Source organism: Musa acuminata, chromosome BXJ2-6 (assembly GCF_036884655.1).
Source record: "Musa acuminata AAA Group cultivar baxijiao chromosome BXJ2-6, Cavendish_Baxijiao_AAA, whole genome shotgun sequence".
In the NCBI taxonomy this organism is placed as follows: Eukaryota; Viridiplantae; Streptophyta; class Magnoliopsida; order Zingiberales; family Musaceae; genus Musa; species Musa acuminata.
In genome coordinates, this window is record NC_088343.1 from 12027915 (window position 1) to 12051946 (window position 24032).

The window sequence follows — 24032 nt, forward strand, 5'->3', positions numbered from 1 at the left end:
TTGACTCAACTCATATGACCAAATATGGTTTAGGCAATATGGTAAGGCACGACTTAACTCATGTAGTCAAGTATAATTAAACTCGTATAGTTAGATACGATCTAACTCATGTGTGATCCATCCATGAACTAGAGGTAAGACTCAGCCCAACCCATGCGGCTAGCCCACTACACTTTAGGCTAATCTACTCGGTAGGATAAGCATGTTCCACACATGTAATTTATCCAGGGCCTCGGTAGGATTAATCTAGTTTGGGTTAATACTATGCAGCCTAGCCCAAATTCCTCTTCTCTTATTAATTCAAGCTTATTAGTTGATTGAACCAAACCAGCTTAATTGGTTCAAGTTGATTCAAAGTGATTCCTAACCAATTTGATCAATTTAAGTCCATTTGACCCAATTATAATCAACTAAATTCAAATCATATTATTTTAGGTTAGTTCTAGGCTAGTTTTAATAAGGAGTATAAATCAATTCAATTAGGTCCAGTTGAATTTAGTTTGGCTCGTCAAGTTGCGTGTAGGTCATATATATAATATAAAACCATCAATGAATATATTCTAGTAGGTTATAAATCAAGTATGATCTCTTATAATATTTTATCATATTACTTCTTTGAATATATATATATATATATATGAATAAATATAAATATATAATTATATATCTTAATTCTTTTTGGGAAATAATGGGTCATCAATTGTAGTTTTTAAGTGATTTCTTTACTGACTATTGGGAGGATATGCCTTTATTGACTATTAGGATTGAGAAGATATATAAGTCAATCTATTATTGAGAGTGAGAGTGATATGGGTTCTTTTCATTTGTTATTGAAAGAATATGAAAGGCATCTTATTGAGAGAGCACACCATTACGTATATAATGTATGCTATTATTGTCTGAATGTTATGTATGTTATCAAGATGTGATGCATAAGATTGATGCATGATTTTATTTAGTGCACAAGAATTATTATTATTAATTTGATACATAGACTTTGAACTGATAAGATATTATTTTATATTAAATTATTAATATATTTTTATGAATATTGAATACTATTTTCATGATATTTCTTCAAAGGTTCCTATCATCATAGTTACTAATAAATTTTTTATATTTGTTTCAAAATAATATGTTGATTTATAGTAGAACCAATGTTTGGGTAAAAGAAATTTTTCTTGCTTATGGCCTTACTAATAAATTATTAAAAAATTAGTTAAAAATATTTAGTGTTATAAAGACAAGAATTTTAAATTCAACAAAAGTTTTTTATAAATTATAAATGTTACAATAAATAATTTATTTTCAATAAATCTAGGGTGTGATAGTGAGTGTTGCACAATTCGAATCTGAATGTATCTCGCAGGTTGCTTAAAACGATGAACAAGATTAAAAGAAACACATGAAGATACTACCAGCAACCAACATCTAACACATACTTAAATGATGAGACATGATTATGTCGACCAACAATGTTTGTATAATATCTATCCCTCAACTTGGGCATCTATGTCTTTACCATCCTAAGTTGACACCATTGGACCAACAATACTCAGGATATTACATGACGAATCATGTATGATCAAACCCTAGCAATAGGCACAAAGTCGACCCCTTGACTAACGTCAAGGGATCGGGGATACTAAAAATATCCTAAATTTTACCTCACATTGACTGAAGTTTTAGAGCGATCGAGTCGAGAATCCCTATCTTGATTTCGACTTATGTGTAGGAATCTAACGCATAAGAGCTTGGTAGATGACACCCCAACCTAACCTAGCACCGATCCCCTTACCTCAAGAATCCATGTGGATAACTTTATAGTCTTAGGATTGAACCAAGTCACGGTGACTCCTAAGCCACGACATGAAGTTATAATAATAAACCATGTCATCCTTGACTCTCAACGCTATAAGAGATCAGTCATTCTTCCTTCTCTCATCGTAGGTCGTTCCTACTCCAAACTCAAATAACGTGACACGCATGATGTATCATTTATCATTTTTCATCGCGTACGTAATTCTCATGTTACTTGTGCAATATCAGTATATGCCTCTCTTTACGATAAGCTCATCCTCCTCCATACAAGAAATATAAGAAAGGGAGAGGAGAAAAAGAGAGAGCGAGCTTTTCTTCGCCGCCTCTTCTCCACGGGGAAATGTCGAAGAACCACCATCTGATACATAGGAAAACTGTTCTCCATACTCCATCATGCATTCTTCTCCTTCCTTTCTTCCCCGAGCTGTCCATACGTTCCTTGCAACGGGAAATTACACGTGCAACCTTTGAAGCCATATCTTGCTTGTTTTTTCGTTGAATCTCAATGCAAGTTTTAACAGGAAAATGCTGTGTTCTATGAATCGTTTATGATATTTTTTTATTAAAAATATTAAATAATAATCTCATGAGACTAAGAATTAATGAAGAATTAAAAGAGTCGAATAACATATTGAGTGTGATGTATACCCTTAACAACTTGATCTTTTGAGTTACGTTGGTGTTGAAATCTTGTAGTTTTGTGGAAGTCAATGCATGAGATAAAAGATTAAAAGAAAACTAAAAAATAACCTCATATGATTAAGAATTCGAAGAGTCCGATGATATATATTTAGAATAACTCATGAATTAGTAACACAAACTACTTTTAAACTACATTGGTGTTGCATTCTATGTTAGTCTAACTTGAAAGACACCATTTGCGCTTCTCTCGGAGTCATGTGTAAACATCATATGGTTGCTTAAGCCAACAACATTTTTGAGATCTTTATGTGAGTAGAAAGAGTCGAGTGAAAAGTATTATCACATCCATAAACCAAAAATCGCACTGAATCATAGAGTCAAAGTGGAACCTTGATTTATTGCTCATTGTGTGGTTTTATATTCTCGGGATGGAATTGTCAGATTCCAATCATTTCCATCATTTTAATAGTGCATATATGGTAAAACAGAAGAATTGACAAAAACACTTATAATATATTCTCAAATGCACACACTCTTTATATATCTTGCTTCATGAACTATGATCCTATTTATATGACCTAGTTCATGAATCAAATCTTAATAGTGTAAAGAGTACTGACGATGATAACTCAGAAATTTAACTTGTTCTGTTACATATTAAGGGATGTTGATGAAATCGATTATGGAAAAGACCATAGTTTGGATTAGCGTTAGTTGAGAGGTTTAGCGAACATCACAATGATTGCATATACAATCATTTAAATAGTCCACAGCTAATGGATATCGTCAAGGTATTATTTGATGTGTTGGATCATGAAGCTAATCTTGGTTCGGGTCTATGTCATCAACGAACAGAAGGATTCATCAGACGATCTAAGTCAGGATATGTTCGATAAAACACCTTCGATGTTTAAGTTAATAAAATTAAAGCTCAAAAGGTTTTTGATAAAAGACTCTGAGCACTAAGTAGAAGGTTTTACCGGATATAAATTGTCTGAACCATGTGATATAATATTATTGAGCTTACAGAATGGATGAATAGATGTTGGACTGATAATAATATGGTATACAGACCTCACATGTTAAATCTTATATATCAAGAAATTATATTATGTTATCTATCTAATCCAAAATCAAAGGTACAATCCAAAGAATAATCTTTTTATTTTTTAATAATTATCTTATAGTCTTATTTTTAAGTTTACATTGAAATTTGATTTGACCTATGAAAAGAATATATAGATGTGGACTGACAAGGCAAGTTTAATGCTTGATGAAGATTCAACTCTTTCCTTCTTCTATAAAGTATAAATAATTCTAATGATATGAAATTGTGAGAAGGTAGGAATAATTTCTTTGAAAGTATAAACGTGAGTTTGAATTACATGACAAATTTGATTTTAATTTAATTTATAAGTTTAAACTTATTAAATTATTGATCAAACTTAATATATATATATATATATATATATATCATTTGGCTCGCTCTTTGATCATACACTAACGAGTGGATACGGACTCTCCAAAGAGTAGCTTTGCGTATACGTATACGTGATGTGATATGGAGGAATATACAGGTCCTTCCAAAAGAAATAAAGCTCTCCTTATTTGAAAGGATGAAAAGGTTATGAATGACTTCCTTCTAAATCAAGCCTCTATATCAATTTAATTAAAAAAAAACTTCAAGAATTGGATCAAACCCAATAATATATATCATTCGACTCTTTTAATTCTTACAAATGTGAGATTGATATCTCACTATATCTCTATATTAAAAATTTAATTTAATTTAATATGTTGTTTGACTTTTCTAATATTTGAATTATTTTTTATAGAGAAAAAAAAAATCTACGATTGACTTAGGAAGACGAAAGAAACTTTGTGTGAGTGGAATCCGCAAGCCGTAAACGTGGAATTTGGAAACTAGAAAGCGTTGGTACGATCGCAAACAAACGCGGATAGATTGGAGAGCTTCCTCCATCGGCGTCTCTTTCAAGCTTGCGAAGCTTCCCAGCGGTCAACATCTCAACGTGAACGCAACGCGGTCAGCCGCCATCCACTCCGACGACTTATGACTTCTCCTCCAATTAAGGCTTTAGTTTCCATTCCTCCACTTTCTTTGAACTTCCCTTCGTAGGACTTCTTCTCGTCTTTGGAAACTGAGGAAGGCCAAAACATTGGTCTTCCCGACTGATGAGTTAAATCGGTATCACAAACTCTTTATGGATTATATGCGAACATTCCTAATGATTGTCTCACTTTAACGTTAACTCTCCATGTTTTTCATCAACCATATTAATTAATGTTATATATTTTTACATGCTTTTGGTCTTAATGACTTTAGACTAAAAGGAAGTTGGAAAGTTACCTTTTTATGACTTCTATAGAATAACCGCATGTTTCCCTATCACAAATAATTAATATGAATATTTTTTAATACTGATAATATGAGAAAGCTCACCTCTCAATCATAAATAAAGTGACAATGATAAATAATTAATATGAACACAAACAACGTCACAGCTACCTAAATACATATATTAGAATATTCCTTTAGACGTAGTTACTTACCAATTTATTACTATTAAGCTTAATTTTTTATCTCAATTCTAATGTAAGTATCGAAGGAATCAAGTCGAGCACTCTATCTATCTCCTGTCTTTATATAAATAAATTATTAGGCGAGCACCTGAATCACCTTCTTAGTCATTCCAATACTTACATATGTTTTACTATCGAGTCGAGCTATTACTGTCCACTATCAATTGATATATATATATATATATATATATATATATATATATATATATATATATATATCATGTGAAGTCACTTCTAGATGAAAATAATAAGCTTTGAAATCAATGATTCCATTGATGGAAACTAGAGTGAATACAAAATATTGGACTTTGTTATATATTCAACATTTCTAGAACATTAGACCACGATAATATTTGTCAAATCAGAAAATAAAGGTGAAAAAAAGGAAAACAAAAAGCAAGACCAAAGAAAAGATGAGGGCGGTAGAAGAAAATGAAATCCATAAACGTAGTTCACACTCTCTTGATCTCTAATCTCTAATGTAATGTGCGTTAGGCTTCAATGCCTTCACGTTACCTGTTTGGCTTCTGCAAATGCCAACAAGAGACGCGTTATGCCGTGGAAAAAGGGAAGAAGAAGGGCAGGCAGGCTTGGTAAGGAAGTCATACACCAAAAGAGAGTCGAAACACAGTCGTCGCCCCGATGCCACTATTCTCTCTTTCCTCTTTATATAGAGGACTCGGCCTCCTCTCTCTCTCGCGCTCCTCATCGTGCTCTGCTCGACCCATCCTCTTCTCTAGGCCACCCGACCTACCTACAATACCGGGCTTTAATCTTGGCGAGGTTTCTTTCTTATAAAGGCCATTCCACCCCATCTCTTCCATGTCTTCTCCAGCGTCTTCCACGATGATGGCCTTGGCGCTTCTTCTCTTGCAGTGCCTCTTCCTCGTCCCGTCCGCTTTAGGTAATGACTTCCCCTTCCTTCTATTTGTCTCTTGCATGTCTGCTTCCTTCGATCAGGAACGAGTTGACGACGTCGGTGTTCCTTTCAGCGGGAGTGATCTGCGAGGAGCTGCCGCAGGAGCTGTGCGCCTTCGCCATCTCCTCCACGTCCAAGCGGTGCCTGCTGGAGAGCACCCAGAACGAGGGTGGGCGCACCGAGTACCAGTGCAGGACGTCGGAGGCGGTGGTGGAGCGGGTGTCGGACTGGATCGAGACGGACGAGTGCGTGCGGGCCTGCGGCGTCAGCCGCGACTCCGTCGGCATCTCCTCCGACTCCCTCATGGAGTCCGACTTCGCCCAGAAGCTCTGCTCTCAACCGTGCTATCGCAACTGCCCCAACATCGTCGACCTCTACTTCAATCTCGCCGCCGGAGAAGGTATGATAAGTCTACGTGACCCTGATGGCATGTCAACGATCATTTCCTTGGGCAATACCTCATGTTTTGACAACGTTGCAGGTGTTTTCCTGCCGGATCTGTGCGAGGCTCAGCGAGTGAATCCTCGGCGTTCCATGGCGCAGATTCTCAGCTCTGGAGCAGCACCTGGCCCGGTGGCCCCACCTCCTGTGTCGCCCTGAGTATTTAGTGGCCTTTATTGGGGGTTCCCCATTTTACTTGGTGGATATGAGAAGTAAAAGTCTGTTGGAGGGGAATCCTCGGTTGATAGAAAGTGTTGCGGCATGTGGGAATGTGTGGATCTGCTATTTTTCAGTGATATGATTATATAGGATTTGCAGCCTCCTGTACTTTCTTTCATACATGAAATAAAATGAAACCATACTTCATTTTTCTTACTAATACGTTTGTTTATCTCTTCCTGTCTACCGGTGAATGAGTTCCATTACTGTTCTATTGGCAGATCGTCATAATAGACATGATAATTGATGCGTTATACATGATCAATATATGATAAGGTCGTTTCGATTTGGGTCCAATAAATCTAAACCCCTACCGATATGGTATCATCCAAAATCCTTCAACTTTCTTCAACTTTGGGGTTGTCACCCCGAAATTTGGACGAGGGAAGGCTTAAGGCTTCCATAACGTTTGAGGATTTGATTATTCTTACACAACTATTCTTCTTTGGTTTCTATTGCCTGAAGCTTAATAACGAGGAGAATAACAAAAGATTTTCAAACAAAAGTCAGGGAGATAATAAACCCACACACTCAAATTCAATCAGCAGAGATAAAGATTCCTTTTTGCTGCATGGTAAAGAATCGTTGAAGAAAATGATACATATGGACATGTGATGATTCAAGGAGCAAAATGGTTGTTGTCCCCCCTCCCCAAGACAAATTTCAGTTTCTTGCACAAATACAACCAACCAACCAACCATGCACGCCCATTCAGTCAACACATAGGGCGTGCATGGAAGGCATGAGGAAGCACTTCCCCGTAGGGCCTTTAATTGAAAGAGAGTAGAGGCATCATCCATTTTGGTATCCCTTCTGCAGAACATCCGAGGAAAACAATGTTGTCCAAGATCATCTATTTACCCCATTCACTGCAGATTCAGAGTGGACATGGTTCCCATCATCTCCATGTGTGCCATTCACTTGCATCCTCTGTCTCTGTTTGGAAACGACCAAAGAAGTTTGCACTTATTAACAAGAATATTTGGGGAAAGAATCATATGATATTCATGTAAATAAAAGAAGACATGTTCGGCAGATAAACAGGCTGTTCTAAAGTCATAATTGATTGATCTTTAGACCATGTGATCTATATCGTTCAGTCATTATAGGAAACCAAGAAAAGAAAGGCATAGGCAGTGGCATATAACTTCCTAGGAATATTAAACACATTAAACTTATCTATGCTGTAGTGTGCATTCAATGCTTGAACCGAATTAATATAATGTTTACTCTACATAAACTGATTCCATGTCACGAGTTCTAGAATTCTAGTGCTAATTATTATGGCAACAAGAGCACAGTTTTCCAACTTCATTCTACTTATTAGCATTTCATATCTATCTACTTTCTGAAACAAATCAAGTAGATTTGGTCCATGTCACCTAATTGTCACAGGCTTTGCTAATAAAGTGGCATATTATCAGTTGAGTACATAACATACTAGAACTAAAAGATGGTCAGTTAGGAAAGCAATACATTGAGTCAAGTGTTATACCCAATCAGCAGTATCCACTGAATTTCCATTCAATAACTTGAGATTCTCTTCTCTGGGTTTTCCATCTTTCTCCTTAATGTTTAATGGTAGCATTGGTTGAGATCCAGTAGAACGATCGGGCATTTCTGTCACAAACAATATTAACAATTTTCATGCAATCAAATCTTTAATATGAAGCAATATTGAATATGATAGATGGTCATTGAACTAAAAAAAAGGACACCTGGTAGCTTCTTGTCAATTAAGAATACCACCAAATTTACAGTATACCTGCAAGCATAAAAGTCAAAATATAAGCCAGCTGTCCTACTATAATACTATAAAAAACTATAATAAAAATTTGAAAGAAAAACACCACACCATGCAACTACTACATCTACTGTGTAATGCTTGCGGGAAGCTACTATAAGAAGACTCTGAATAATAGCAATAACCCAAGCAAGAAGCTTAACGAACCTGCAAAAGTGCTTCAAATTAATTAGACTTTTATAAAACAAGTGAAAGTTGCATAGTTGCTTTTCTATAAACATCAAGTCCATGAGCATAATTAAATGCCAAGGGTGAACCTTTTAGAGCCATATTTATGGTACGTACGCACGAAAACCAGTGTGAATATCATATGGGATGAAAATATCAGATCACCACAACCATATATGACTCCATGAGGAACTGCAAGCAACAGAAGCAAAATTATATACTAAAAAGGAAATTTGATTGCCAGGATAAATATCAGAGAGAGGATCACACAGTTAATTAGAAGCACTTCAGCTATACTCTCTGGTGGGGGCAGTCTGGCAAGCTTCGAGCCCTAAATTAAATGGAAAAAAATAAATGATCAGTGATGTTTATAGACTAGAAAACTATTTTAGTGGCAAAATGATTCTAATAACTGAAGCCGTTTCATGCAGATAATACCTCACGGCAGTGATAGTTAGGACCCGGAAGTTGAGTAGAATAGAATGTAATGATCCGCAACAATTGAGAAGCCTGAAAAACCATTTAACATAAGATACAGAATGGCCAAGGAGAGAGAAATATCAAACTTACAATTAGAAAGCATTAAATAACAGAATGACCAAGGAGAAGGGAAATAACAAACAAACAGTCTTACAACTAGAAATGCCAAAATTCTCCACCAGAGCAGAACAGTGTAGAAGCGCTTGCTATGATAAACAAAGGGATGAAATGTCCACTGCAATAATAACAATAGCAGGGCATAATCATCAACAACTAAATAAATATATGGTGCCTATCATGGCAATGAAGGTATGCAGTATAATGTACAAGCTTAAAAAGAAAGACCCCTCGAGAAGGCACCTGACCATATATTTGTGTACATAAAAATGTGTGCACACATATAAAGAAGAGGAAGATGGGAAGAGATATCAAAGAGTGTGGTACACATGAGAAAAGAAATGGTTGCAACATATACTGCGTGCAATGGTGATGCCTTTAGACCTCATGCTTATATAATAAATGCAAGCCGACTAACATCAAGAGGAACAACACAAAGATAAAAACCAAGGTTAACAGAATAATTAAAAAAGGTTGCACGATGAGAAAAAACAATAGAAGTGAACACACAGCAACATAAAGAGGACAGGACAGTCAACTAAAATGACATTGAATTGTCTCTGTGATGAAGAAATCTTTTGACATTAGTTCTCAACATATTTCATATTAGAGTGTTCGCAACTGTTTGTATTTCTTTCAAAAAATAAATGTACCTTGTAAGTATAGTTCTTTTCTCATTTTCCAATAGAACTGTGGGTGTAGCAGTGATTTAAAAAGCGCTAGGCGTCAAGGTCCAAAAACGCCCGAGGCGCTAGGCGCTCGCCCGAGCGAAACGAGACGCTAAAAATATAAAAATACATAATATAATTAATATAATTATTTAAATAAAAAATATGCTATTAAATTAAGAAAATCGAATACAAAATCACAATGTCATATTAATAAAAAGTCTCAAAAATTAAAATAATAAAATTTTACATCAAATCTATTGAGTTGCTCTATACACTTGCCATTTATTTTGAAACCTAACAATAATTTTAAATAAATAAAAATTAATAGTATTAAAATTAAAATAATATATTATTAATCTAATAAATAAAAATACTATTATTAGTATACAGTTAACTGTTAATATATTGTTAACAGTATAGTGAGAAGAGTGTGAGAAGACCGAGGCAGATAAGGCAACGACAGCGGAAGCGGGACCGGCGAGCGATAGCGTGAGCGGGAGCTACGAGCGGCAACGGGTGTGGAAGTGGGAGCGGGAGCTGCGAGCGGCAAGCAACAACAACAACGATGAGCAACGATTGTGGCAGTGGCGAGTAGCGACAGTGGCAGTGGCAGCAGAGAGCAACGACAACGGAGAAGAAATCTCGACAGCAAAATCGCGAGTGTTAGGGTTGGGGAAGTCAGAGAAATCGTGAGAGGGAGCCTATCGGTGACCGAACTAGACGTAAAACACTGGTTCGGTCGCCTGGTTTAACCCGGGCGCTCGCCCGAGCCCAGGCGCCAGGCGGCGCCTCGATGAAGCGAGGCGCGCTTGGACATGAAGCGAGGCGCTCGGGCCTCGCCTCGCCTTGCCCGAGCGCATAGGCGAGCGCCCGAGCGCCTATTGAAATCACTGGGGTGTAGAAACTTATAAGAGAACACATTAATAAATAAAAGGACAATGGCATACCAGTACAAAGGACAAAAACACAAAGGTGAATAGACTCTCACTGATGTAGCCTCTTTCTCTTCCAAGTTCCTAAAAATACAAAAGCATCAGTACAACTATGATGTCACTTCATTCATTTTGTGCAGAATTGTACTTAATTAAGCACAGCACTAGGACATACCGGAAGAATCATATACCCAAGATCTTGAAGAGTTGGTCCAGGTCGATGTAGATAATGAACCCCTCGCGCAGCCAACCCATGTATATACTACAAAAAGAAAAACAATAGTCATTGAATGATTCACCAGCCTAATCCAAATAGAAGAGTCATTCGCATACTAACCCTGTGTGATGACCATCAAAAACACAGATAAACAAACACAAGATTATAAGCAGAACAGCAGTAAGATAATCAAGGAAAAAAAGGTAACTGCAAGAAATATCTCTTGTAACATTTACAGAGCATCAAGAAAACAATCTGACAGGCCTAGATGAAATGCAACCATTAGGCTATAAAAGAAACAACAAAATGACAATAGAAAAGATTGTTATGGAACAAAAGGATTTTTATCGATATACATCTTTCATTGAATTTGCAGACATATAAATAACTTCCTGTTTGATTCAAAATTCAAGAAAATCACTTAGAAAAAAATAGCATTCATAGGGACGAGCCAATTGTTGTAAATGCTGCTGCAATTTGCATGCACTACTTCCATGTAGGAGACATTATTCTACAGCAGAAACCAAATTGGCGAACACCTCCAACAGCTAATTATTTTTTTTGATAAGTACCAACAGCTAATTATCATGCATATTCAAAGAAACATTTCATCAATAACAACATTATGAAGGCTATATCTATAATGAAATGGAACATATTGCTCAAGTATGATATGCTAGTGAATTGATATACCGAATACTCCAACTCAAGTAAACTATGATTGCAACTTTAGTCTTATGGTCATAAAAGAGTGAATGGATGATCCTTCACGATCATTATATAAGTAACTTAAAGCACCATTTGGATGAAGGATCTAACTAAAGAATCAGAGAATATGAAGTTATAACTCTAACATAGCTTCAGTACTGAAGCAACAGAAGTAATTGTTGACTTGGTTAAATCTCAATGCAGCTATTCCAAGGTCATTCTAGTCTGTCAATTAGACCCCCATAGAACTCTAAGATCACCAATGGGGGAGATATCAAAAATGAATGTTCATTAATGACAAGCTTTCTAAAATAATTGACAAGGCAAAAGTCTGAGAGAAAGCAACCCAGACATTTGCAGGCCATGATAAGTTTCCCAAATTACTGCACTTCAAAAGACGATAAAATTAGAAGTGCAAGAAATTCATCTCAAGTTTTTCTTGTGAAAAGATACATATATTATAGCACTCAGCTTGCCAAAAGGAGCGATCAAGAAACAGCTAAGCATAAAATGCGATGACAAATGTTTTACGCCTACGAAGACACCAGAACAGATTCCCATTCAACACCAACATAAAAGAAATGCCTAATTAACGAAACTCTCAGAAAGAATGTCCAGTAAAAAAAAAAAATCAAGAACTCAATTTGAATTACAAAGAAATTCCATTAGAACAGTTGTTCAGAGATCCATTTGAGGTAATTGAAGAAGGGGGACAAATGAACACCTGGAACAGGAGTCCCGTGAGCAGAAGCTTCCATTTCTCCGCAAGAAGTTGAAGCTCCACAGATGTCTCCACGCAAACCTTCCTCCATAGCTGCAGACAGAAATCCATAATACAAATAGAGAAGAACTCTAAGAGATGTTCTGAAGAAAAAGACGAAGAAGAACAAGAAAAAGAAGAGGGGAAAAAGAGAAAAAGCAACTAGAAAGATCGAGCAAAACAGATGAATTCTGTGACGGAATAGGGGGACCTTGGAAGCCTCGCGAGCAATGTAGACCGTCATGACTGGAAACCGGAGGTCCAACCACTCCCATACTCTCTCAGCAACCGACCTGCTTCGTTCTCCGCATGACCCCTCTTCTTCTTCCAGAAATCGAAACCCCACCGTGCGTCGGCCTTCTTTCACCGATCAGGGACCAAAACCTGGCTGGCGATTGCCCAAAACTCCGATCGTGAATTCGATCTAACACCAGAAAACCCTTGAAACGAACGAAAACAATTCACCCTTTCATCTCATTTTCCACAACAAAAAACATACCTGGTTACGCACGCATGCAGAATTAGAGAGACATACGACTTTGTTGTTGGGAACAAAAAGCAGAATAGGGATGAGATTGCGGACGTCAGCGAGTGAGACAGTCGGGTTTCGTGGGCCTTCTTCTCCTCCTCCCCTTCTTTTGTTAGGCAACGCGGTCTTCACGCGGACCTCCGCCTACGACCGGAAGGTTCGTAACTTGTTTCAGGCGGCGGCTACCGATCGAAGGAGAAGAAGAGGAAGAACATTAAGGGGGCAACAGGGAGACCCGAACCCAAACAAGGGACGAGTCGGAGATGAGGGAGGGAGGTAAAGAAGGGGGGCGAGAAGAAGCAACGCCTCGCACGGCCAAGAACAGACTGCGGCCTCCACTTCCGTCCTCCCGCATCTCCTTTTTATGTATTTCATTTTGAATCCAAAAGATTGTAAGTGGATTCTTTCTCTTTTAAATCGAATTAACTGTTAAGCAAATCACGACTCCGAATGAAACGACTTCAGGTACACATGAAACGGACGGTGGGTGCCATCGTGGCCCCACCTAACGTGTGAGGCGTGAGCATCGTCCAGATCAGATTCGTTGTCACCTCGTCCCACGCACTAAGACTCGACTCGTTGCATCGCTGGAAATGAGAACGACTAGGCACATTCAACAGTTACCCAAATTATTCCCTATAATTTCATATGTTATATTGAGTCCTGAGTGCAGGTTTGGATTTGTGTTCCTTCTGGGTGTGTGAGAGGGAATGGATTTGGGCGTTGGAGATACGGAGGCGGCAGCGGCGGCCACGGAAGCGGGGCGTGGCCGCTTCCGACGGGCATGGCCGCTCCATTCGGCCTCCCACGAACTCTGGGTGACCGCCTGGTTGCTTACTTCTGACGGCAGATGTCAGTGGCTCACGCGAGGAGGCTGCGCTCTGCTGCCGTTGCCGACCGCCACCGAGGGCGAGTTCTGATGTGCCCGTTGACCGCCCGCCCCCCCTCCGCAGTCTGCGGCGTTGAATGGTCAACATATCCCACAAGGATCCGGTGCCTGTGAAAGACGAGCAGAGAGCCGCCCCAAGGAAGCAGGTGGTGTTGAGTCAGACAGCATGTGCATTGGTCCTCGAAGAAGGTGGTGGTGGCGGGAGCTCTGGGCGTTGTCTCAGCGAAGAGCTTGGGGTTGGGTTGGCTATTTCGGTCAAGGAATCGCAATTCACGAAAGGCGCATTGAAATCTGCGGTGCCAGTTTCGTTCTTCCCTGTATATTTGACTTTGGAGATCACCTTTGCCTCCTCGAAGAATTCAATGACAAGGCTGTAGTTAATATGCTTCGTGGTCAAAAGAAGGTCAACTCCATGACCAAGGAACATGCTTGGACGGCGGAGGCGGCTACTGATATTGATGCAATGATGACACGAAATACATGACAGGAAATGGTCTTTACTCGTTTGCCTTGGGAGATGAAACGATCAGATCCCTTAATTTATCCTACGTCGATTTCATCGGATTAATCCAAGTAAATATACAGAGTTAGGACATTCCCTGCAGGTTTATGTGCTTCTTTTCTATATATATGGTCAAAAAATATTCAACCACATAAATCATACCCTCTATACTTTTGATTTTAATGAGTGTTCCCCTAATAAAAAGAAAACTTCATTTCTTCTCTTATATCAATCTGTTCATGCATCCATATGATAGAAATAATAAAAGATAAGAATAATAATTGAAGAAGTTTTATTATAGAAATGAAATAGCTTTAGCTTAAATCTATTAACATGTTCCTCTCCTATTTATACAGATTAGGAGGAAGGATTTCCCTCAACAGAATAAACAGAATAGAGAGATTTCCTCATCTAATTGGGGAAATCTTATCCTCTATCAAGTTGGGGAAATCTTATCTTCTATCATGCCCCCGCAAGATGGTGCTCCTAACAAGGATACCAATCTTGGATCGATGCAAAGAATGGTTTACAAGCGAGAGGCTTCATGAGTAAGATAAGTGTAGATCGCTGCTACTGCTGCGATTGCTGTAGATCGCTGCTACTGCTGCGATTGCTGTTGCTGTGATGGCACAAGCGTTCCCTTCATTCTCCTTAAGTCTACCGAATGTTGACAGATCAACGAAGACTACCGTGGTTGCGATTACGACGGCTGCGACAGTAGAGAAGAAATCTACAGCAATGTTGCAGTGATGCTACTACAGCAAAGGAGGAAACTGCAACAAAGGAGGAAGCTGTAGCAGAAGAGGAAGCTGTAAAAGCTGTAACAGAAGAGGAAGAAAAATAGCTACAACGAGGAAGAAAGGTGAGGCAGTGCTGATGAGCAGCACTAGAAATGCCGTAGCGGAAGGGAACGGACGTTGGCGCAGAGTGGCAACACCAATGATGAATTGGCAGCGAGAAGAGAGCTTGCTCTAGGCAAGCGGCTCTGATACCATGATAGAAATAATAGAAGATAAGAACAATAATTGAAGAAGCTTTATTATTTATTATAGAAATGAAATAGCTTTAGCTTGAATCTATTAACATGTTCCTCCCCTATTTATACAGATTAGGAGGAAGGATTTCCCTCAACAGAATAAACAGAATGGGAAATCTTATCCTCTATCAAGTTGGGGAAATCTTATCTTCTATCACCGTATACGCATATGACTACTCTCCAACCGCCACGGACAACAGAGGTAAGCTTCGATGATACCAGGATGGAGATGAATTCCATCACATATTAGCAAGCGTCAAATCCATGCGAGATAGGATCACAGGACAAGGCAAGCATGCTCTGGTAATGTTGCAGATGCAACTAAGCTCTTCCAACAGGCGAAAGAGGTGGACAATACGGTACATAGCTCGTCGGAGACGCCCCTTGGACTATTGCTTCAGTCTTCCCGGCATGACGACGCGTGACCGTTCGTTCCAGCAACCATTTTGGCTCGCCGGAGTTATTGGTGGGATTCTTTCCGTGAACGATCGCTAAACCTATTGCGAAAGCCTGAAGCCATGCGATGGACGTCCCAAACTCAACTCTATACAGTCCCTCCTTCAAAGAAACCATTCGGAAGACATGTCCATTTGCCCGCGATCCTCCTCCCTGAGACATCATATATTAGTCCCGTTAGACAAGGATGAGCTGCTTTGATGCAAGAAAGGAATTAAAGGATACCTGAAGGAAGCTTTTGCTTAGAACAGTCAGCCTGCAACCCTCATCCCAACCTCCGCAGTCGCATGCTCCTCCTGATCTCCATCTCTCGATCAAAGATGGCGGTTTGGCATCAGTTGAAGAGCCATGAGTTCCACCAGGAAGGACAATTACTGTATTATCTTCTGCCATTTCTTCTGGAACATTGACAACAATGGCAGCCAGCTCGCTGTTCAATGAGAAATCAACAGGCCCATGAGATGGTGGTGTTGGTTCAGCACCAAGCAACACAAACTCTCTTGTGACTTGATGACTTTTGGCATCATAGTTTCTCGATCTGAAAACGTTCATCCTGCCAGTGGCATCAGATACCAGCTGATGCTTCCCGCTCTTCCTTCCCAATCCAATCCAAGCTCCTGATTTCTTCTCACGTTGTTGAATGCAGTGTATTGTGTAAATGCATTCCAAATCATCCTTCTCTGTTTCGCTTTGCTGTGTCAACATTGCTGCAAGAACATCACCGTATGTGGATGAGAACATAAACATAGGCTGCCCATTTTCCCAAGCAAGTTGGAGAAGAGCGTGTTTGGTTTTATCAGGTTCTTTATATGTCAGATTTCCACCCTTCTCACTTAGGTTCTTTGGCTTCAGCAAAGTGTCAAACATCCTCCTCAGTGGACTACGCCTACTTGACGCTTCCTTACTGCCATTAAATGGTCTCACCAGTACTGGTGCAGAGGAACCATCCCTTGAGCTAGCACTTCGAATCATCCATGTTGGCCTGACACTTAACTGATGATTGGACGATTCCTTTCCCTTCTCGGTTGATTTCTTAGTAGAGATTTCAGTCTCTGGTCGAAAAGTATTGAGTGTATCAATATGGGGAGATCCTTTGATGTCCTTAGCGTTGTCAAGATGGCAAAGTGACAAGCTTTTGGCACCATCGAAATATGACTCAAAACTATTACGTCTGATCTGAGCACTGGCTTGAAGATGATCCCACAAATTACTAGTATCATGACATAGCTGCTGCCAATTGCCCATGAAATCTAGATCACGAGGATAGCCTTGGAGCTTCTCTGCATTTTCTGGTCGATGGGCTTGGGTCTCTGTGGCTTTTGCTCCAGGAGCTGAGGTTTGACCATTAATGATGCTGGAAGGTGGATGTAAAATTCCAAAGTCCATATGGAAGCACACATCAGAGCACATGGACTTCATATCTGCAGTATCTGCATCATTAAAGCTTGTGAGATGTCGAGAGACAACAATCTCTTTCGTTTTGTAAGCAAATTCTTCTTGCTTAGGAAGAGCTCTGCATGTGCTTCCAGTACACTGGGTAGACGACCCAAAAGTATGCAGCAATGGGGATCTGTTGTTGACAGAGTTTGATCTTTTGGTTCCCCGACGAGCCACACATTTCTGATGGTACTTCCATCTCTCGAGCAATCCCCAGTCAAGAACTCCAACTTTCGAAGCCTTTGCATGAATTCTATCACCTCCCTCCATGTGGCATTTGCTTCCCATCGTGCAAGTTGGAGTTCCTAGTTACTATGGGAAACACAGGGATAAGCTTGCGTTGTGATGCCCGCCGAATGGAAAAAGCTTGGATAAATACATCCATTAATTGCCAGCAACGTCGATTTCGGTTTTTGATGTAAAGCAAGATCATGGAAATATTTGTGCAACGCATAAAGAAGATGCATGGAACAAGAAAGAACTGATATAAGAGACGCACCGTGGAAGAATGGCCGGACATCGAGGAAATAACTACAAGGAAGCCGTGATTCTGCCTTCGTCGGCTGCGCAATAGGCAATCCGCCAACAACACAAGCCCAGAGTAGCTGAGGGCACCTGAGAAAAGAAGAGGAGCTCACTGTGCGCACGAACAGAAGACGACGCGGTCGGTTGGCGGGGGAGAAGAATCGCCGTTCTCCATCGAGCAAGCGATCGGGAAAAGGATTCGTTCCTACTGCTTCTGATTGGTAAACTATGGCTCGGCGTGAGGGGACGAGGAAGAGGACGAGGGCGGGGCGGAGCTCCACCCGTGAGCACCTCGACTCCCGGCTACTCTCCTCCATGTACTTGCGGTGTCGGTTTTGTTACTGCAGCGATCAAAGATACGTCATGTCAGAATTTATTGGAATGTTTGCCTTACGGTGCAAGTGGCGCACCGAGGGATGTTGGAACAGCGAGTTCGGGCCCGCCTGCAACAGCCAGTGGATGAGTGCCGACACTTGTTGGGTTCGGCGGATGATGGTCGCAATCTACCATCCAATTCGAGATGAAGACATGGTCACAGTCACGGTTAGGCCACGGGATCAATCATCAGGTATGTCGTTCGCTGCCTTCGTCGTCCCTTTTTTGTTCGTATCTTATTTTGTTGATTCATGTAATCGTAGTGGGCGTAGAAATTTGTTGTAAAGAGGTAATTAAAAATTTTATTATTTCTTTTTCTATATGTCTCTTAGCTGTTATTGTTCGGGCTGTCTTCGTTAATTGGGTGATGCTGTCAGATTTGCTGTCTGATTACCTCTGTGTCTCATCTGATGTGATCCGCCAACCAGAGTAATTGTGCAAATGCTACTACCACCAACACTGTTAGGTGCAGTTGAGAGGTCCATTTTGATTGTTAGCTATGCATCTATGCATAGAGGAGATGGAAGGAGGAATCATTGCATCTAATTCAGCAGGAAGGGGCTGAGAAGGGGAGCATGGCGGATCACGTACTGGTTGGTGTTCCCGTTCCCGGTGCAGGGCCGTGTCAACTCCATGCTGAAGCTGGCCGAGCTACTCTCGATGGCCGGCCTTGACTTCACCTTCATCAACACCGACACAACCACCACCTGATGGCTCGCCACTCTGTCGCCTACGGGCGGCTGCATGGTCCGGAGACGCTGATTCCGCTTCAGCTCCATCCCCGACGGATTCGAGGATGAGCGCCGCCGATCCGTGCTAGATCTGATGGCGTCGTTGCGAACGCGGTCGGCCGGCCCTTACGATGATCTCCTCCGCCGAGGTGGCGAGGGTCACGGAGGATGGCCGGCCCTGACGTGCGTGATTGCCGTTGGGTACATGACCTTCGCGGCCGACGTCGCGAGAGAGGTGGGAGTCCTCGCCATGTTCTTCCGCACGGTCAGCACCGGTAGCATTCGGTCCTACTTGTGCCTCCCGGAGCTGCTCCGAACTGGGAGCTCCCGTTTCCAGGAACGTACTACGATACACTACACACCTTGATCACCTGATGGTTGCGTTACATTCCCACTGACGATGGTGATCTCTACGAGTCGATGAGGAACGTGCCGGGCATGGAGGGCTTCCTCCGCCGGAAGGATCTAACAATCTTCTGCAGGAATGAAAAGGACTCCAGCGATCCAAGACTCAGACTCGTGTGCACCGCCGCCACCGACATGGTCCGTGCGCCAGCGCTCATACTCAACCACGTTCGAGTCCTTAGAGCCTTGCGCGTTGGAGCACATCCGTTAGCGCTGCCCCGTCACCTGCTGCGTCCGCCCCCTTCATGCTCTGCTCAGGACTTAAACTACCTATTGATTTCATAAATATATAAATTGAAAAATATTTACCTTATTTTTATATCAAATATTATTCGTAAAATTGAGATTAAAGTTTACATGTGATAAGATGCTTTGTATAAATGGAGTTATTTCTTGACATTAATAATATATGTGCTTTTGTTGTTGAATAAATTTGATTATGTATTGATATTTAAATTTAATTATATGTCTATTTAGTTTGAATGAAGTTTTGATTTAATAAATGTCAAATCAATTATTATATATCATATGTCTAATATAATGATGAGATCTAATAAGGATTAAATATAATATTAATTCTTTGACATATAATATATAACTCATTTAGAATTATAAAAACATATATGTTAAATAGTTGAAAAATTTTTCATACTTTCAATTGTTTTTGTTTGTCACAGTTTGTTTTTTTAAGACTATGAAACAGTGCAGAACGTCAATCATCTCAGTGCCCTAGAATCCTCCAAATAATACCTAGCTAAATAGGTGTTTGGGATAGTATTGGGCATTGATTGGATTTCACAAGTTCACATATCAAGTATATGAAAACTTTTCATCGCACCCGATAACCGGTGAACAATCATTTGCAAACTTATGACTATTTGTTTACTTCAAAGTTTTTGTTTTCTCTTTTCTCTATGTTCTCTTTTTGCACACTGAGTATTTGCTCAATTACTTGTAAAGTTATCTTCTTCGCGAGACGTTAAGATTTGTCCGTCAAACTAATTAGTTTATTCTTTTGCAAGTTCTAAGGACCTGAGTGAGGTTACAATTAGATTAACCTTTTACGGAAAACTAACACAGGGTACCTTATGACTTAGGCAATCCTTGCTAAGTCTATAACATGATGCAAGAGTACTTCAACTTAGGAAATCTTAGTTTAGTTTATGACCTTGAGAATGAACTTAAGAAAATCATGGGTTAACTTGGCTCGGATACTAAATAAAAAAATAAGGAGAGAATAGAAGGGGATAATTATGAAAAAAAAAAAGTTTATCTCAAATATATTCATTAAAAAACTTAATACAACTCGTTTACGCATGACAAGACTCTCGATAAAACATATCACATTTAATCTCGTAAGGGATAAAATCCAAATTCAAATCTTCTATCTCTCGAATACCAAATACCAAATTATAATTTGAATTATTAATTATCATACGAACCTGTACAAGTTTAATACAAATGTTGCCACCACTCCGCTGTAATGAAAGCGAACATTGCAATTCAGTGGTCCATTTTGATTTAATTGTTAGCTATCCATCCACGGTCACAGTTTGTGAGGTCCATTTTGATTTACTAGCCATCCATCTATGCAAGGAGATGGAAGGAGGCATTATTGCTTCCACCCCAACCGGAAGGAGCTGAGAAGCGGGGAGCATGGCGGATCACGTGCTGGTGTTCCCGTTCCCGCTGCAGGGCCATGTCAACTCCATGCTGAAGCTGGCCGAGCTGCTCTCGCTGGCCGGCCTTCACGTCACCTTCCTCAACACCGACCACAACCTCCGCCTGCTCGCTCGCCACTCCGTCGCCTATGCGCGGCTGGACCGAAGTCCCAGATTCCGCTTCCGCTCGATCCCCGACGGATTCGAAGACGAGCGCCGCCGATCCGCGTCGCGCCTGCTTGATCTGTTGGAGTCGCTGCAAACGCGGTCCGTGGGCCCTTACAAGGATCTCCTGCTCGACCTCCAGCACCGAGATGAAGATGGTTACAGAGGATGGCCGGCCCTGACGTGCGTGATAGCCGATGGGATCATGACCTTCGCGGCCGACGTCGCGAGAGAGGTGGGAGTCCCCGCCATGTTCTTCCGCACGGTCAGCGCCTGCAGCATTTGGTCCTACTTGTGCATCCCGGAGCTGCTCCGGACTGGGGAGCTCCCTTTTCCAGGTATAACTACGATACGCTACATACCTTGATCACCTGATAGTTGCGTTACATGGTGGGTTACGTGGCCACAGACGATGCTGATCTCGACGAGCCGATAAGGAACGTGCCGGGCATGGAGGGCTTCCTCCGCCGGAGGGACCTATCAATCTTCTGCAGGAATGCAAAGGACTCCAGCGATCCCAGACTCAGGCTCGTGCGCACCGCCACCGCCGACAGTGTCCGGGCGCGAGCGCTCATACTCAACACGTTCGAGTCCTTGGAGCCTTGCGCGTTGGAGCACATCCGCTCCCGCTGCCCCGTCACCTACTGCATCGGCCCTCTTCATGCCCTGCTCAGGACTTACTACCGATTGACTTCCGGGAGCGATCACGAAGAAGTACGCATCACGGCCTCCGCCAGCTTATGGCAGGAGGATCGGAGCTGCATGTCCTGGCTCGACGCGCAGCCCGGCAGGTCGGTGGTGTACGTGAGCTTCGGAAGCCTCACGGTGATGTCGCCCGAGGACTTCACCGAGTTCTGGCTCGGGCTGGTCAACAGCGGGCAACGGTTCCTGTGGGTGGTGAGGCGGGACCTGGTCGACGGAAAAGAGTTGGGCGAGGGAGCCGCCGCCGCCGGAGCGATAGCAGCGCAGCTGGAAAAAGCGACGAGGGAGAGGGGGTACCTGGTGGAGTGGGTACCGCAGGAGGAGGTACTGGGCCACCCAGCGGTGGGGTGCTTCCTGACGCACAGCGGATGGAACTCGACGCTGGAGAGCCTGGTGGCCGGCGTTCCCATGCTGTGCTGGCCATTCTTTGCGGACCAGCAGACCAACAGCAGGTTCGTGGGGGAGGTGTGGAGGGTAGGATTGGACATGAAGGACATGCACGGCAGGGACATCGTGGAGAAGATGGTGAGGGAGATGATGGAGGGAAACAAGGCAGAAGAGTTGAGGACATCCGCCGCTAAGATGGCGGAGATGGCAAGAGACAGCGTCTCCTCCACCGGCGGCTCATCCTTCACGGCATTCGAGAAGCTGATACAGGATATCAGATCTTTGAGACCCTAAAAATTTGTTCTACACTCGCAGCTTGATGAACAAGTTACAAGAATTTGTTGTTTTGCTTCAGTCATTTGGAAATCACCAATCACCTACTTGGAATCTCGTGGCCTCCATTTCCGATTGGAATCTGCGCCTACTTGCATTACGACAACGCTAATTGCGTGCCTTAGAATTTCTGGCAAAGGTCAAAAGATAGTGGGGGGGATTTGACTGATGGAAGAGCGATAGATTGCAGAAGATAATTATGAGAGACGGCAATTGTTGGCCAAAAAGCAAAATGGCTCCGATTAAGGTTAACAAATAACAAATATACTAATCGTAACGAAGAAAGATGAGCTATATATGCATTGGTGTTGGTGCAAAATCGAAAGAGATACATTCCGAATACATGCTTAGTGATTATGCATGTTGTTATTGGAAAACTTGATTTCTAATGAACGTAGGATATGTGAACCCGACATGTTGCACAAATTTGGAAAGAACTTCTTCATTATATTAGGGATACAGTCCACATCGTAATGGGTTTCTTCTTCCTCTTGGAATAAAAGAGAGTAAAAGGTGTTCATCCAAGATGAGAGGCAGAATGCTAATTCTTAGTTGCAGGATAGATTGAACAAATGATGGGACAATAGGAGGAGGAACCGTAGAATAAATCATCTTTTGTAACACTATAATAGTTTATACGTCAAACCTGTGGCTCCATTAACCACGACACCCCATGTTGGAAACCGACCTCAACTGGAGCATTTCTTATTATAACTATAATCTATGGTGATTATATCTGTGATATCTAAACGAATCCGATTTGATTTGATTGTGCGCATAAAAAAATTGACATGATTGATGGGAAGGATCGAATATTTGCTCGAGAGCTGAAGAAACTCAAATGCTTATTTATTGATCGACTTATACAAGATCAAAGTCAATATATTTCTTACACAAAAATCAATATTAATATATAATCCCTCTAATACTTAGTTCAGATCGAACCAACGTATAATAGAAAGTAATTGATTTTAATTATTGGTCCTCAAATAATCTTTAAAAATAAGTTAACTAATATGAATATTCTTTAATACGAGTAGAATATTATCTCCTACTCTCGTTTTCGTTTTTTTGGGTATAGACAAAATATTTCTCTGTCCATTATTTGGACATTTTTATTATTGACTATTCTCAAGAATAAGTAGTAAAATATTTTTATTGTTGACTATTCTCAATAAAATATTTTTATTATCCATTAGTAATGCAAAATAAGTAGACGAAGACTATTCTTAAGAAGCCTAAAGTTATCACTTATTATTTTTATTTATCATATATTATTAATTTTATATTTTATTTTTCTTTCAATAATTGTGCATCGTTAGTTAATTAGTTTTTAAAGGCCTAGAATTAATATAAATAAAGGCCTCCTCTAAACCTATGAAATTATCAAAAAATAATA

General features: G+C 40.8%; 4 protein-coding genes across 8 annotated transcripts; 2 read left to right on the top strand and 2 right to left on the bottom strand.

Annotated features, from left to right (window-relative positions):
- Positions 1–5754: 5754 nt before the first annotated feature.
- LOC103974853 (uncharacterized) lies at positions 5755–6803 on the top strand. The gene is made up of 3 exons (XM_009389751.3): positions 5755–5968; positions 6057–6383; positions 6465–6803. Exons 1-3 carry the CDS (start codon positions 5887–5889, stop codon positions 6581–6583), a joined length of 528 nt encoding a protein of 175 aa, XP_009388026.2. The 5' UTR covers positions 5755–5886; the 3' UTR covers positions 6584–6803.
- Positions 6804–7189: 386 nt separating this feature from the next.
- Positions 7190–13362, bottom strand: LOC135581071 (phosphatidylinositol:ceramide inositolphosphotransferase-like). Of its 5 annotated transcripts, none has more exons than XM_065112728.1 (13): positions 13036–13359; positions 12712–12940; positions 12465–12554; positions 10991–11077; positions 10831–10899; positions 9250–9330; positions 9054–9125; positions 8886–8946; positions 8705–8807; positions 8499–8594; positions 8362–8408; positions 8139–8263; positions 7190–7579 (listed from the first exon to the last, which is right to left on the bottom strand). In XM_065112728.1, the coding sequence occupies exons 2-13, from the start codon at positions 12742–12744 to the stop codon at positions 7493–7495; spliced, it is 951 nt and encodes a 316-aa protein (XP_064968800.1). In that variant the 5' UTR covers positions 12745–12940; positions 13036–13359; the 3' UTR covers positions 7190–7492. The 5 variants fall into 5 exon arrangements, with proteins under 5 accessions (XP_064968800.1, XP_064968801.1, XP_064968799.1 ...); XM_065112729.1 differs by having other exon boundaries at positions 12712–12884; positions 13000–13359; XM_065112727.1 differs by having other exon boundaries at positions 12712–12888; positions 13000–13359.
- Positions 13363–15433: 2071 nt separating this feature from the next.
- On the bottom strand, positions 15434–18195 carry LOC135614885 (uncharacterized). Its single transcript, XM_065112731.1, has 3 exons — positions 17849–18195; positions 16138–17661; positions 15434–16065 (listed from the first exon to the last, which is right to left on the bottom strand). Exons 2-3 carry the CDS (start codon positions 17635–17637, stop codon positions 15778–15780), a joined length of 1788 nt encoding a protein of 595 aa, XP_064968803.1. The 5' UTR covers positions 17638–17661; positions 17849–18195; the 3' UTR covers positions 15434–15777.
- A 2747-nt stretch (positions 18196–20942) lies between these two features.
- LOC135614886 (myricetin 3-O-rhamnoside 1,2-glucosyltransferase UGT709G2-like) lies at positions 20943–22687 on the top strand. Its single transcript, XM_065112732.1, has 2 exons — positions 20943–21549; positions 21621–22687. The coding sequence occupies exons 1-2, from the start codon at positions 21042–21044 to the stop codon at positions 22592–22594; spliced, it is 1482 nt and encodes a 493-aa protein (XP_064968804.1). The 5' UTR covers positions 20943–21041; the 3' UTR covers positions 22595–22687.
- Positions 22688–24032: the final 1345 nt, after the last annotated feature.